Source organism: Pongo pygmaeus, chromosome 1, assembly GCF_028885625.2.
Source record: "Pongo pygmaeus isolate AG05252 chromosome 1, NHGRI_mPonPyg2-v2.0_pri, whole genome shotgun sequence".
NCBI lineage: Eukaryota > Metazoa > Chordata > Mammalia > Primates > Hominidae > Pongo > Pongo pygmaeus.
The window spans coordinates 36140309-36154002 of record NC_072373.2 but is presented as its reverse complement, the minus strand read 5'-3'; the positions used below and the strand labels follow the sequence as shown (position 1 = coordinate 36154002).

General features: G+C 35.4%; 1 protein-coding gene across 7 annotated transcripts in view; it reads left to right on the top strand.

The window, feature by feature from the left end:
- RPS6KC1 (ribosomal protein S6 kinase C1) overlaps nucleotides 1-13694 on the top strand; it is a 220801-nt gene that overhangs the window by 182315 nt on the left and 24792 nt on the right. For all 7 annotated transcript variants that reach the window (XM_054479254.2, XM_054479238.2, XM_063672232.1 and 4 more), the window contains 2 exons: nucleotides 5981-7576; nucleotides 7848-7937. In XM_054479254.2, the coding sequence (XP_054335229.1) occupies nucleotides 5981-7576; nucleotides 7848-7937 (1686 nt within the window). The remainder of the gene's footprint in view (nucleotides 1-5980; nucleotides 7577-7847; nucleotides 7938-13694) is intronic.

Genomic DNA, 13694 nt, shown 5'->3' with positions numbered 1-13694 from the left:
ATGCTGGAATTGCAGGTGTGAGCCACCACGCCAGGCCTGAAACTTAAATTCTTGTTGTGAAAAGTCAAACAGAAAAACAAAAGGCAAGAGAACATGGGATAATAAAAGGAACTATACAGATCTTTAACAAAGAGAGATCTAATAGATAACAACTGGGGGACTATGTTGTATTAAGTAGTTGAGGGAGCCCTCTCTGAGAAGGTGGCATTTAAGAGAAGTTCTGAATGGCAAAAGAAACAATCATTTGAATGTAAGATACAGGTACAGGGATGAGTATAAAAACAAACTTGGGATGTTTGATGACCAAGAAAGGCATCCTTTGGTTGGAATGGAGTAGAGTGAGGACAACGTGAGGCACATGTTGGTACATGAGGCTGTTGGAGAAGTAGGCAGGAGCCTTGTACAGCAGAGTAAGGACTTTGGCTTTTATTCAAGTGCTTTGGGAAACCATTGGATTTCTTAAGGGTTGACAGAATCTGATTTACATTTTAAAAAGGTCACTGGCTTTTGTATGGGGAATGGGTTGTAGAAAGGCAAGAATAGAAGCAGTAAAAAGGCTAATACAGGAGGCTAGTCAAAAGGTGCTGCTAGCTTGGCCTTCTGGGGCACCAGTCAAGATGTTTGAGAGTAGAGTCAATGGGACCTGTGATGGATTTGAGATTAGGAAGAGGAAAATCTACAGTAATTTCTCAGATTTGGTTTGAGCAATGCAGTGAACTGGGTGATGAACAGTGTGTTTTCTTTTACACATCAGTGGCACCTCTGTAGATTAGGAAGTTGGCCTATGTCATAGAAAAGTAACTTTTCATATGTGTGAATAGCAAACCTTGAACAGTTGTTTTCTCCATAACATGAATGCTTTGAATACTTATGATTTGTGGCTTTAGCTTTCTACTGCTTACAGAACTACTCATGATTTATGTGAGTCTCTTGGACTCTTTCTTTCCATTTTTAATTCATTTCATTAGAAATGTATTGAGTGCTTGCTGGGACACAAACATAGTTCTAATTTGGCAGTGAACAAAACAGAAGACTTTGCCTGCATGGAGCTTACATTACATTACATTATAGAGGCAGAACAGACAATAAGCAAATATTTAAGTAAATATATGACAGATGGAGGTAAATTTGCCATGGAGAAAAATTAAAGGAAAGGGGAAGGGAATGCCAAAGGGGTGAGAGGGGTGGTTTGCTATTTTATATAGGGTGGTCATCTTATTGAGAAGGAACATTTGACCAGAGACCTTCAGGAAGCGAGAGAGGGAGCATTGTGGATGTGTAAGGAAAGGATGTCTTGGTGAGAGAAAACAAATAGGTCCACAGGCTTAGAGGCAGGGGTGTGCTTGGTGTTCAAGAAACAGCAGGATCAGTGTGGCTGGAGCAGAACAGAAAGAGCGGTAGGAAGAATGCTTAGAGAAGTGAGGAGGTAGGCAGGCAGATCCTGTATAGCATTGTAGGCCACGTTAAGAACTGGACTTTTATTCTAAATGAGATAAGATGTTATTGGGGCATGCTGAGCAAAGGAGTGATGAGATAGGGATCATTGGCTGCTCTGTGGAAAACAGAACATAGGAGAGCAGAAGGAAAAGCAGGGAGACCAATTTGGACATTGTTGCAGCACCCCAGGTGAAAATGCTGATGGCTTGGACAAGGTATTAGTGTGTAGGTCAGGGATCCCCGGGTCACAGACAGGTACCTGGAGGTGAGTGGCAGACAAGTGAACATTACTGCCTGAGCTCTGCCTCCTGCCAGATCAGCAGTGGCATTAGATTCTCATAGGAGCACAAACCCTATTGTGAACTGCACATGCGAGGGATCTAGGTTGCACACTCCTTCTGAGAATCTAATGCCTGATGATCTGAGGTGGAACAGTTTCACCCCAAAACAGTTTCCACCCCCCACCCCCACCCCTGTCCCCATCCATGGAAAAATTGTCTTCCATGAAACTGGTCCCTGGTGCCAAAAAGATTGGGAACTGCTGGCATAGGTGGTGAAGAATGGTTATTAGAGTCTGAATGTATTTTGAAGGTAGAACGGGCATGATTCTGTTTTACGTGATTTCAAAGTTTTTGGCTCAAATAATTGAAATAATGGAGTTTCCATTTGCTAAGCTGTGGGAGAAGTAAGTTTAGAAGGAAAATCAGGGATTCCACTTTGGACATGTGAATTTGAGATTCTTATTAAATGTTCAGGTGATGTTGAGTAGACAGTTAGGATATATCAGTCAGGATTTTAGGGGAGAAGTTTAAAATATTTACTATTCCTTTTAATAAAGCCCTTTCTTAAACTGTTTGAGAGAGAAAGGTGGGGAAACAAAATGTATTCAGTCAAGGCCATGAGAGTTTAAGTTTCTAAGATTAGGGATTATGTAATATTCATCATATGTATGATAAATTAGCAAAATACTTGGTATTTAGAAGGTGCTCAGTGTATAATTGTTGAATACTGGGTCAGTCAAAGATGAAAGACCAAATTAAAAGACAGAAGTTGCAAAAGTCTCTGACTGTGGATATACAAAATAGAAAGGAGGTAGAAAAGAATTTCTCTCCAAGTTACTTAAGGCCCCAAGGAGTAAAATGATTCTCCTTTTATTAATTAGTTTTCTAAAATTATAAAACTAATTTATAAAATAAATTCAAACAAAATAGAAGTCTGTAAAGTAAAAATAAAAATTATCCCTTCCTATTCACTTTGTTGCCCAGACCTATTCCCCAGAAATAGGCACTCTTTTAACAGTAATTATATATCTTCCAATAACTTTCTATGTTTATAAACATTCACTCTCTACCTGTCTGTTTTTAAAAAACTTAAATGGGTGTTACATATTGCCTTGAGCTTGCATTTTTTTCAAGTTGAATTCCTTGGCCAAAAGATGATTTTGATTACTGTGATAGCAGTGTTTTATCGTACATATGAAATTTAAGTCCTAATTCTGACCAAGCAAATTAACAAACTTACTTTGCAATCTTATAGAAAAACAATAGACTTAAAATCTGAGGAGAGACAAAGAGTTTTAATTAAACATTATGAATTCTAATTTTTAAATCTTAAAATGGTTCAATATCTACAATTTTATGTGCTTCAAAAAGACTTAGAAAAGTATCATTTACAGTCTTAGAGTGTTAAAAATTAGACAAATTTTATGTACTTTAGCAATAACAGGTTTTTTTTAAGGTTAATATATGTCTTTGGAAGAACATATGACCCCCAAAACGACATTATACTTATAGATCCTTATAGATTCTTACTCATAGATTCTTTTCCTTGAAAGGTTTTCAAAAAATTTGTAAAGATGTTATCTTTTTATAACTCAGTTTAATAAATATTTATTTAATACCTGTTTTACATGCTAGATAGAGTCCTCTGCCTGCAGCTATTAAGACTTTACAGTCTCATGAAGGAGATAATAAAAGCATAAAAGTAATATTAATATGATGTAAATGTCATAAGGAGTATGAAGGTGGATGATAGAGGATTGAGAGAATATATATATTGTGTCCAGTTAAGGGATACAAAGAAATTGGTAAAAGAGAACAGATTCTGAAGGACCTTCAAGAATAGGTAAGATTTTCACAAGTGGATACTGGGGAAACTATTAGGAGAAAAACATTCCAAGTGTAAGCATGGTATGAGGAAAGCCCATCATGAATTCTTTGTTGAGTAGGGAGAGAGGACCAAATCATGGGTTGATAACTGTATTACTCAGGAGTTCAAATGCCTATGCAGAGTTGGTATGTGATTCAGTAGATGGAGGGAACTTGGCTTCTTGAATGCAGAAATGGCATAAGATCTGTGCTGAAATAGAAGATTAATTAGGCAGCAATTAGTAGGGTAGAGTGATACAGGAGGGACTTAAAGTAAGGATCTAGTTGTAGTTATAGCATTATCCCTAAAAAAGAAGACTTTAAGTACATTGAATTTTAGATTTCAGTAGTTTATTCAGGTGGAATTGGCCTAGGAATGAATGAAGCTTTTCTTAGAACTTTATTAAAAGGTACCATTTCTTGCTGATCAGTGGAACTTTATGGATTGCTTATACGGTACATCTCATCATCTGATTTAACAAGCAGTGACTTTTATGTCCTGCACATTGTGTAGGCAGTAGACATGCAAAGTTGAAAAAGACTTGATCCTTTCCTCAAAGTAGTCATCATCTAGGAGAATTGAAAACCACCCAAATCATTTTATTTGGATTGCATAAAAGAATCTTAGTTTTAGGTTCAAGCATTGTTAGAGTGCCACAATATAGGTATTTGTGGTAAGAGAATGTGAGTATTATTGTCAGTAGACTAAAGAATATAGACTCAATGCATAGCTCCTTTTAAACTTCAGTTGAAATATGGGGAAATGTGAAACACTGAGTATACTCTAAAGAGGACAGAAAGCATTAGCTAAGAAAAAAATGAGAGGAAAAAGTTAAATGCCGTAATATCCTGTACCACTAACTGTTATCAAAATGGGGAAGATGATACAGAAATTAGCTGGGTATGGTGGCACACGCCTGTAATCCCAGCTACTTGGGTGACTGAGGCAGGAGGATAACTTGAACCTAGGAGGTGGAGGCTTCAGTGAGCTGAGATCCCGCCACTGCACTCCAGTCTGGGCTACAGAGTGAGACTAAGAAAAAAAAAAAGTTAAATAAATAAAATAGGGAAGATGGTTAACTAGATTGCTGCTACAAAGAGGTGTATGAGAATCCTAGGATTAATATTATGACAATTAGCCTTTATTGAGCATTTATTCTTTGCTAGGTACCACATCAGGTGCTATGTGTATTTATTGAATTTCTTGAAATGAAATGTGAAGTAGGAAGAGGTATTTTTGATGTTTCCATTGACTTTTTTACACATGCAATTGACTGTCAGTGGTTATTTTCCTTAAGGTTTAGGCATATGATGCTTAATGATTACAATAAATATGTGCTGAAAAATTGTCTTCTTTATATGAATAGAGGGATTTATTTTTAACACATTATTCTTAATTTTTCATTTCTTTGCAACTACAATTCTGTCTCCACAAAGTATACTTCTGCAGTTACTGCTTTTGAGATTTCTGGATCAAATTTAATTAATTATTCTTTCTTCTAATACTGTTTCTAGTCACTACTGTTATAGCAGGTTTTTGGTACTTAGCTATAATTGTTTAATGTAAAAATTATAATTGACAAAGGGATTGAGGTGTTTTAATGGTTAAAATGAAAGAAAACTATGGTGAAATAATAACTACAAGTATTGCTGGTAAAATACTGGATTTTTTTTAATTTCTCTGATTTACATGAAAGTGATTTTTATGATTTTAGTTTTAAAGATGTATGTCAGAATACACAGTCAGAATTTCCATAGCTTGCTTCATTAATGGTTGCCCAATTAATTTTCCTCAATAGCTTTACTTATATAACATATTACATGTAAGGCTGGGCATAAAAGGGGAAATATTAATATGTCATTTATAAAGGCATAATTATATACCACATGCCAAATTCCTCCATTCCTGGACTGGACATTTTCAAAATGGAATAATATTGTTGATTTTTTCCCGCCATTGTAGTATACAATTTTAAACAGCACTTATTTATGTATTTCCACTTGACCAAGGGGCCATGCGTGAAAAAATTATTATATAAACAGAACAGAACATAATCAGATGTTTCTAAGACTAAATGATATTTAACTTTAGAGTAGAATTTTAGCTGTGAAATTTCACATTAGTATGTGTTATAACTAATTTCCCTTCAAAGGAAGAAATAGGTTGTCACTTAAAAAAAATTGATATCAGGAGATATACTTGAAACCATACTCACCAGTCAGCAATAACAAGTATTTTATTAAATATGCTTATCTTATGGCACACTTGATATTAATGGGTATTATTGACTTGTTTTGATTGATTTTTAAGATAGTTTTTGTTTTTCTAATGGCTTAAATAACTGTCAATTTGGAGATCTTAATACTTTTGTTTGTTTTGTTATACTTGTTCACAGGTGGCAAACTGTGGTCATATATCAGTAAATTTCTAAACAGAAGTCCTGAAGAAAGCTTTGACATCAAGGAAGTGAAAAAACCTACACTTGAAAAAGTTCACCTGCAACAGCCAACTTCTAGTTCTCAGGACAGCAGTAGCTTTGAATCCAGAGGAAGTGATGGTGGAAGCATGCTTAAAGCTCTGCCTTTGAAGAGTAGTCTTACTCCAAGTTCTCAAGATGACAGCAACCAGGAAGATGATGGCCAAGATAGCTCTCCAAAGTGGCCAGATTCTGGTTCAAGTTCAGAAGAAGAATGTACTACTAGTTATTTAACATTATGCAATGAATATGGGCAAGAAAAGATTGAACCAGGGTCTTTGAATGAGGAGCCCTTCATGAAGACTGAAGGGAATGCTGTTGATACTAAAGCTATTAAAAGCTTCCCAGCACACCTTGCTGCTGACAGTGACAGCCCCAGCACAGAGCTGAGAGCTCACGAGCTGAAGTTCTTCCCCAACGATGACCCAGAAGCAGTTAGTTCTCCAAGAACATCAGATTCCCTCAGTAGATCAAAAAATAGCCCCATGGAATTCTTTAGGATAGACAGTAAGGATAGCGCAAGTGAACTCCTGGGACTTGACTTTGGAGAAAAATTGTATAGTCTAAAATCAGAACCTTTGAAACCATTCTTTACTCTTCCAGATGGAGACAGTGCTTCTAGGAGTTTTAATACTAGTGAAAGCAAGGTAGAGTTTAAAGCTCAGGACACCATTAGCAGGGGCTCAGATGACTCAGTGCCAGTTATTTCATTTAAAGATGCTGCTTTTGATGATGTCAGTGGTACTGATGAAGGAAGACCTGATCTTCTTGTAAATTTACCTGGTGAATTGGAGTCAACAAGAGAAGCTGCAGCAATGGGACCTACTAAGTTTACACAAACTAATATAGGGATAATAGAAAATAAACTCTTGGAAGCCCCTGATGTTTTATGCCTCAGGCTTAGTACTGAACAATGCCAAGCACATGAGGAGAAAGGCATAGAGGAACTGAGTGATCCCTCTGGGCCCAAATCCTATAGTATAACAGAGAAACACTATGCACAGGAGGATCCCAGGATGTTATTTGTAGCAGCTGTTGATCATAGTAGTTCAGGAGATATGTCTTTGTTACCCAGCTCAGATCCTAAGTTTCAAGGACTTGGAGTGGTTGAGTCAGCAGTAACTGCAAAAAACACAGAAGAAAGCTTATTCCGTATTTGTAGTCCACTCTCAGGTGCTAATGAATATATTGCAAGCACAGACACTTTAAAAACAGAAGAAGTATTGCTGTTTACAGATCAGACTGATGATTTGGCTAAAGAGGATCCAACTTCTTTATTCCAGAGAGACTCTGAGACTAAGGGAGAAAATGGTTTAGCGCTAGAAGGAGACAAGGAAATACATCAGATTTTTGAGGACCTTGATAAAAAATTAGCACTAACCTCCAGGTTTTACATCCCAGAGGGCTGCATTCAAAGATGGGCAGCTGAAATGGTGGTAGCCCTTGATGCTTTACATAGAGAGGGAATTGTGTGCCGCGATTTGAACCCAAACAACATCTTATTGAATGATAGAGGTCAGGAACTTTTGCAAATGCATTTCTTTTTATTCGCTGTTGCTTCCAATTAACTGAGTAGGCGTTTTATCTTGTAATTAGTATCTTCATTTCCTGTCTAGAGCTTCATTATCAGTGCAGCAAATTCACCCCCAGTAATAGCTTCTAGTACTTAATGATGCCATTATTCTTAATGATACTGTTTTTAGCTACAAAAGGAGTAATTACAGTTCACTTCTGCAGAAAATGGAAGAGAAAAATGTTTTGATTTCTCCTGTCGTTTTGTTTTTAGGACACATTCAGCTAACGTATTTTAGCAGGTGGAGTGAGGTTGAAGATTCCTGTGACAGCGATGCCGTAGAGAGAATGTACTGTGCCCCAGGTTAGAGCAATCTCCTAAAATGTTTCCCTCGAAAAAGTGGTTCGGCAGCTCTCATTTCTTTATAGAAGTTGTATTTTTGTATTGTTCACTAGCAGTTTATATATGTGTTGGATTTGGTTATCTGTTTAACCCTTCAAAAAAGAAAATTTGGGGCTAAACCAATTAATTCATAGGTATATATGTGTATGTATATATGTGTGTCCACATATTTATTGTTGTTAAATGAGTTTATACCTAAGAACTGCAGTGAATTCTTAGAAATGTCTTAACTTCTTAGTGTTTACAAGGACCTTTAAATACCCTGACCCTCTTTAGATGCGTGATTTTTTTCTTTCTTTCTTTTTTTTTTGAGACATACCTCACTCTGTCACATAGGCTGGAATGCAGTGGTGCTGTTATGGCTCACTGCAGCCTCCAACTCCTGGGCTCAAGCGGTCCTGTTGCCTCAGCTTCTGAGTAGCTGGGACTACATTTGTGCACCACCATGCCTGGCTAATTTTTTTAAAAAGCATTTTTTGTAGAGATGAGATCTTTCTGTGTTGCCCAGGCTGGTCTAGAACTCCTGGGCTCAAGGTGCTGGGATTACAGGTGCATGCCACTACTCCCGGCTAATTTAAATTTTTTTTTTCTTTTAAAATAGAAACAGGGCCTTGCTGTGTTGCTCAGACTTGTCCTGAACACCTGGCCTCAAGCAATCCTCCTGCCCCAGCCTCTGGAATAGCTGGGATTACAGGCATGAGCCATGGTGCCTGGCACAATGGAGGTTTTAAAAACGCAATATGATTTTAGTGATGTGCCAACCTGGCATTTTATAACAAATGTTTATAGACGAAACAGTTTTATCTTGCTTTTTCTGTATTGTCTTTATTTTTTAAAAATTAGAGATTTATTCTGTGGGTATTAGATCTTTTATTGACAATTATAGGTAGCATAAGCATATGAATTGCATTTGAGTTGGTTTTTCTCAGTCATCAGTGCAGACAGGGCTGTATTATGAATCCAAAGTTTGTTCACCTTTTGCTTACCGTTTAGCCTCTTTGGATGGCCAGAGTCACTTCACCTGTCACCCTATTGGCCTTCAAAGGAGTTTCAAGCCGATTTTTTTTTGACATAATCTGCTTAGGTGTTGATCAATATAGTATTTAATACTTAACAGCTAACTAATATATTGATGCTAACCTTGTTTCTCTGCATAATGGGAAGTGATGATAATAAGGATTAAAAGAGCTAGATTGTTTCTAGTTACAACTTTCATTGTTAAGAATTATTTCTGCAGTAGAGAATACCAAAGTTTTCCAGTCTATAAAATAAATTCCTAAAACGTTCCTGAAAGCAACTATTAGGGTTTTCTTTTCTTTCCTCCTTCTTCTTTCAAATTAAGACTGTTTGGTTTTTATTTATTGTTAGAGACAATAGAGCACACTTACATTTTTTTTCTCAAATAGATAATGTGATGTTATGTTTTGAAATCCTGTTAGTTAATAGGATAAAAAATTTCATGTTGAATTCACTTTATTACAGTTACTCGATTAAAAAAAAAAAACAGATCCTCCCGACTTTCTAATTTGATAAGAAATAACATTTTAGGTTCCAGTGTACTTAGAAATATATTTGTTAATTATAATGAATTTGGAAGTTTTAGAATCAAACTTAATTTGGGAGTTTTTCTGAGTCAAGCCTGTTACATCCTAAAGTGAAGTGCAATGGGAACCATATAACAAAACAAAACCACACATTTATGGAATATTGTTTAATATTTGTAAGTAGTTTCTTATTTCCTATTTTTGTTGTTACTTTCTTTTTTTTCTCCTGGTTCCTAGTAAGTGTATATATTGTTACTTATTGGAAACTATCTGTAAATTTGTGCTTGAGCATTCTAGCAGATTATTTTTCTTTATTCTCAAGCACAGTCATATTTACTTTAATATCTATAACATATTGGTATCCTGAGAGTTTTAATATATGTGGAACAGAACCATATTACATTCATCAACAGATACACACTTCCAATTTCATATACTGAAATACCGAATTTAATACAGATCAGTTTCTAAGTTCTAATTTTTAAGTCTTGTCCCAGAAATTACAATTCTCTTAGTTGACCAGCAGGTGGCAGTCTACCATTAATGGATTTTGCTGTCCTCTTCCAGGTTGTCCTTCACTAGCATTTGAAAAAAGCTGTAGTCTGAAGAGGTGCTTTGTTGTCATTATTTGCATAAAAGAATTGTACTTCCAAGCTTTGTGAGTTGCAAAAGTGTTCTAGTGTTATGGCATGCTTTGTGAACAATGTGGAAAGGCTTTCCATTCATTGGGCCTGTTAATTTTAGCAACCAGGTAAAACAAAACAAGTAATGGCCTTAACAGAAAAGTAATACCAGTGTTCTTATTAAGATGACCTTACATCTAGAGAGTTATAGAACTTGGTTAAGTCTATGTGCCCGTACCCCTTACTTATAACTCAAGGGAAATTGGAGCAAAAATTTGTGAATTAGTTTGCCCCAAAAGTTCATAGGCAGTGCTACTGATAAATCAAAACTACAAATAGGTTTTCCTCTCCTCAAAGGATGGAAGCAATGATAATATGTTAATATTTCAATGCTTAAAAATACAAATCAGTAACTACATGGGGCATATATTGTTTAACCACCTTTTGATCTACCCTTAGGAACACTAAGGGTTGAAGTAATTTCCTTTCATGTGATCCCCTCCCTCTTACTTCCCAAGTCTAACCTTAGTATTATTGTCCAAGTAACTCTAAAGCATGTTAAGCAGCTGATGTTTGGTTAGAAAGAAAAGTTGTCACAAGATTATGATGAGAGCAACTCACTTCTGTTTAAACAGTGTGCACCCTCTACCCTGCCACTTCACCTCCCGGGAATCCTTATCACATATTTGTCCTGAAAACATTATCCACCTGCCCTGTACTTTATAATATCAGCAGTGTATCTTTTTATCTTGTGGATGATGTGCCTTTATATTTTGAGAAAAATTTCCAGTAACAGATTTGATTTGCATGGACAGAAACTTGAGCAAATGCCAAACTAGCAGGGGGGCCATTATTCTGCTCTATAAATAAGTTTAAAAAAGAAAAAACACACACACAGAAACCTGTGAATCAACATGTTTTGGTCTAATTGAGGGGAAAAGCAAGACAGATAAATTTTGAAATGCAAATGATCACCTTCTGTTATTTAAGTATAGTTTCTGCCAACTTTGTGATCCTAGATTTTAAAAAGTCATAATTATTTCAACAATGTATACTCCCAAGGATGCCCGAGATTCACAAGTTTCTATAACAAAACTGAGAACTTTTTAAAAAGTTGCCACTTTTTTATATTAAAGAAAACAAATCCAACAACAAAAAGACAAAAACCATGGAGCTTTCTCTGTCTACATCTGTGAAAAAGCCAGCACATAAATGGCTGCAGCTGCAGACCCATCAAGAGGGTCTTGAGAATACGAATTCACTGATCAAACCCAGCCCTGTTTTCAAAGTAGAAGCCATTCCTTTTAGGTTCACTTTGTATCCTTAGATTATCTAGGATGATTCTCTAGAAAGGTTTTATTTTAAATAAACATCATTCATGGTAAATGGGTTCCTTTCATACCACAGAAACACAGAATGGAGTTCAGGAAGAGAAAAGGCAAAAGAAATAGTCCACAAAGTAAGAACAGATTGTATAGCATGACAATATAAATATAACACTGTCTGGTTTCCACATTAGGAGACTTCTAGATACTTTATTAGGATACTTTTACACAGGTTCTTCTGTTTTTTTGTTGTGAAGGATTACAGAATAAAAACTGGAGTAAATTGGTTATTTTTCTCTGGAGGACTTTCTTCCGGTTACTCTGATTTTATATCTGTTTTTATACACATACATACAAAAGTTTTAGCCAAAAGATTTTATGTGCTTTATCATTTGATTTATTAACTTATGATAATAAAGGATAAACCTTTGTTTATAGTGTTTTAAGTATAAAGGAAAAATAAAATGCCAAGAAAGTATTTTTTTTACTACTTTTTTTTCTTGACTCTTATCATTCAAAAACAGCTAGAAGATAGAACCTGTACTACTAAGCATATAAATTACAAAAAAAAAAACAAAACTGAGTCTGAGCTGGGAGGATTGCTTGAGGCTGTGAGTATGAGACTGCAGTGTGCTATGATCATGCCTGCGAATAGCTACTGCACTCCAGCCTGGGCAGCATAGCAAGACCTTGTCTCTTAAACAAAAATACAAGAAAATGATATTTGAAAGCTTAATATACAATCTGAGACAAGTGCATAAAATTATTTGTGTTAGTTAACCTAATATAGTCACTTAAGTTTCCCATTCTAGTCTTGAACAAGTTGATATGGTATCCTGTCAGTGTGTGTCCTTCACTTTTATTTTCTGCCCCATTATGAGTCTTTAATTTTAAATGCTTGAAATTTACATTGATATTTGTCATTGAATACTTTTCAGACTTGAGAATTTATAGGTGCATATGTGTGTAAATTGAAGAAGTCCAAAATGCTTTTCACTGCTGCCCGATCTCCATGCTCCCAGATGTCAAATGACAGCTTTGCTTCCTCTCTTAGGCAATTTCACACTTGGAAACAGCTCACAGCTGACGGTGAAAAGTGAAACATAGAAAAATCATGCTGAAAACTATCTGTAAAAATTCAGTTTTAGAGCATGACATTTATTGACTACCTTTCTTTGCTCTTCTAGCCTGACTTTATCAAATAACCGATGAATATATTTTGGGGAATAGTTTCCCCTTCCCTTCTCCATAAACATGCTTTCCATGGCATTTGTTTCTTTTTAGGCTTGGAGCTCCATGTAATAGTTATGTATCTGATAATTAAAACTAGGACTCAGACCATGGATGGAGTTTAAAATATCTTGAGGCTATCAGAAGTTTTTAAGGTTTAGAATATTTAGACGGAATTGAGAACTACCAAACCTGCATATTATCTCAGATCAGGTATTAACTCATTGCTTGACCTCGGGAAATTTATTTAAGACTTTCTAGGCCTCAGTTTAACAGTAGTAAAATAGATTTGTTGGATATAAGTAAAATCACAGATGTCAGATCATCTGACATCATCCTTACACAAAATGTACTCAAAATTGAAGTTTATCTTATTAACGCAGGATTTTTCCCCCAAGGGTAAATATTGATTTCTTATCTAATGTTAGTAGAGTTAAAAAATTATTTCATTAGGATGACTGAGTATATATTTTTACTCATTTATAGAGTTTGTATATAAAGTATATCATGTGGAAATAAGGGATTTATGGAAAATACTTGCATTTAGAGGAATGAAGCCAAAACAACTTTTGTTTGGGGTGAAAGTTGAATGTCAAGATTCTCAACAAACAAAATTGTTTAAATAAGAAAGAAATATTTAGATATGATAATTTATGGGACCTGGATAATTTCAGCAAACATGAGAAATCTAATTTTAAGAATGTGAGATTGATAGAGAAAGCAAATAAATACAGATGTATATTTCAAAATAATAATGACATAACCAGGAGATACTACTTTTTTCCCTAAAACAGAAGAAGGTGGCAGCAAGAGGGAACTATAGGAATAATTTTGAGTAAAATATTTATGGTTAATATTTAAATATTATGTTTCAGACAGTAACTGTTTTATTTACCCTTAAGCAAAACTTCAGCAATAGCTAGCTATCTTGTACATAGTATTTTAATGTTTTCCTTGAATGATTAACAAGTATGTTTAGTCCTTTGCCCTCAGTTC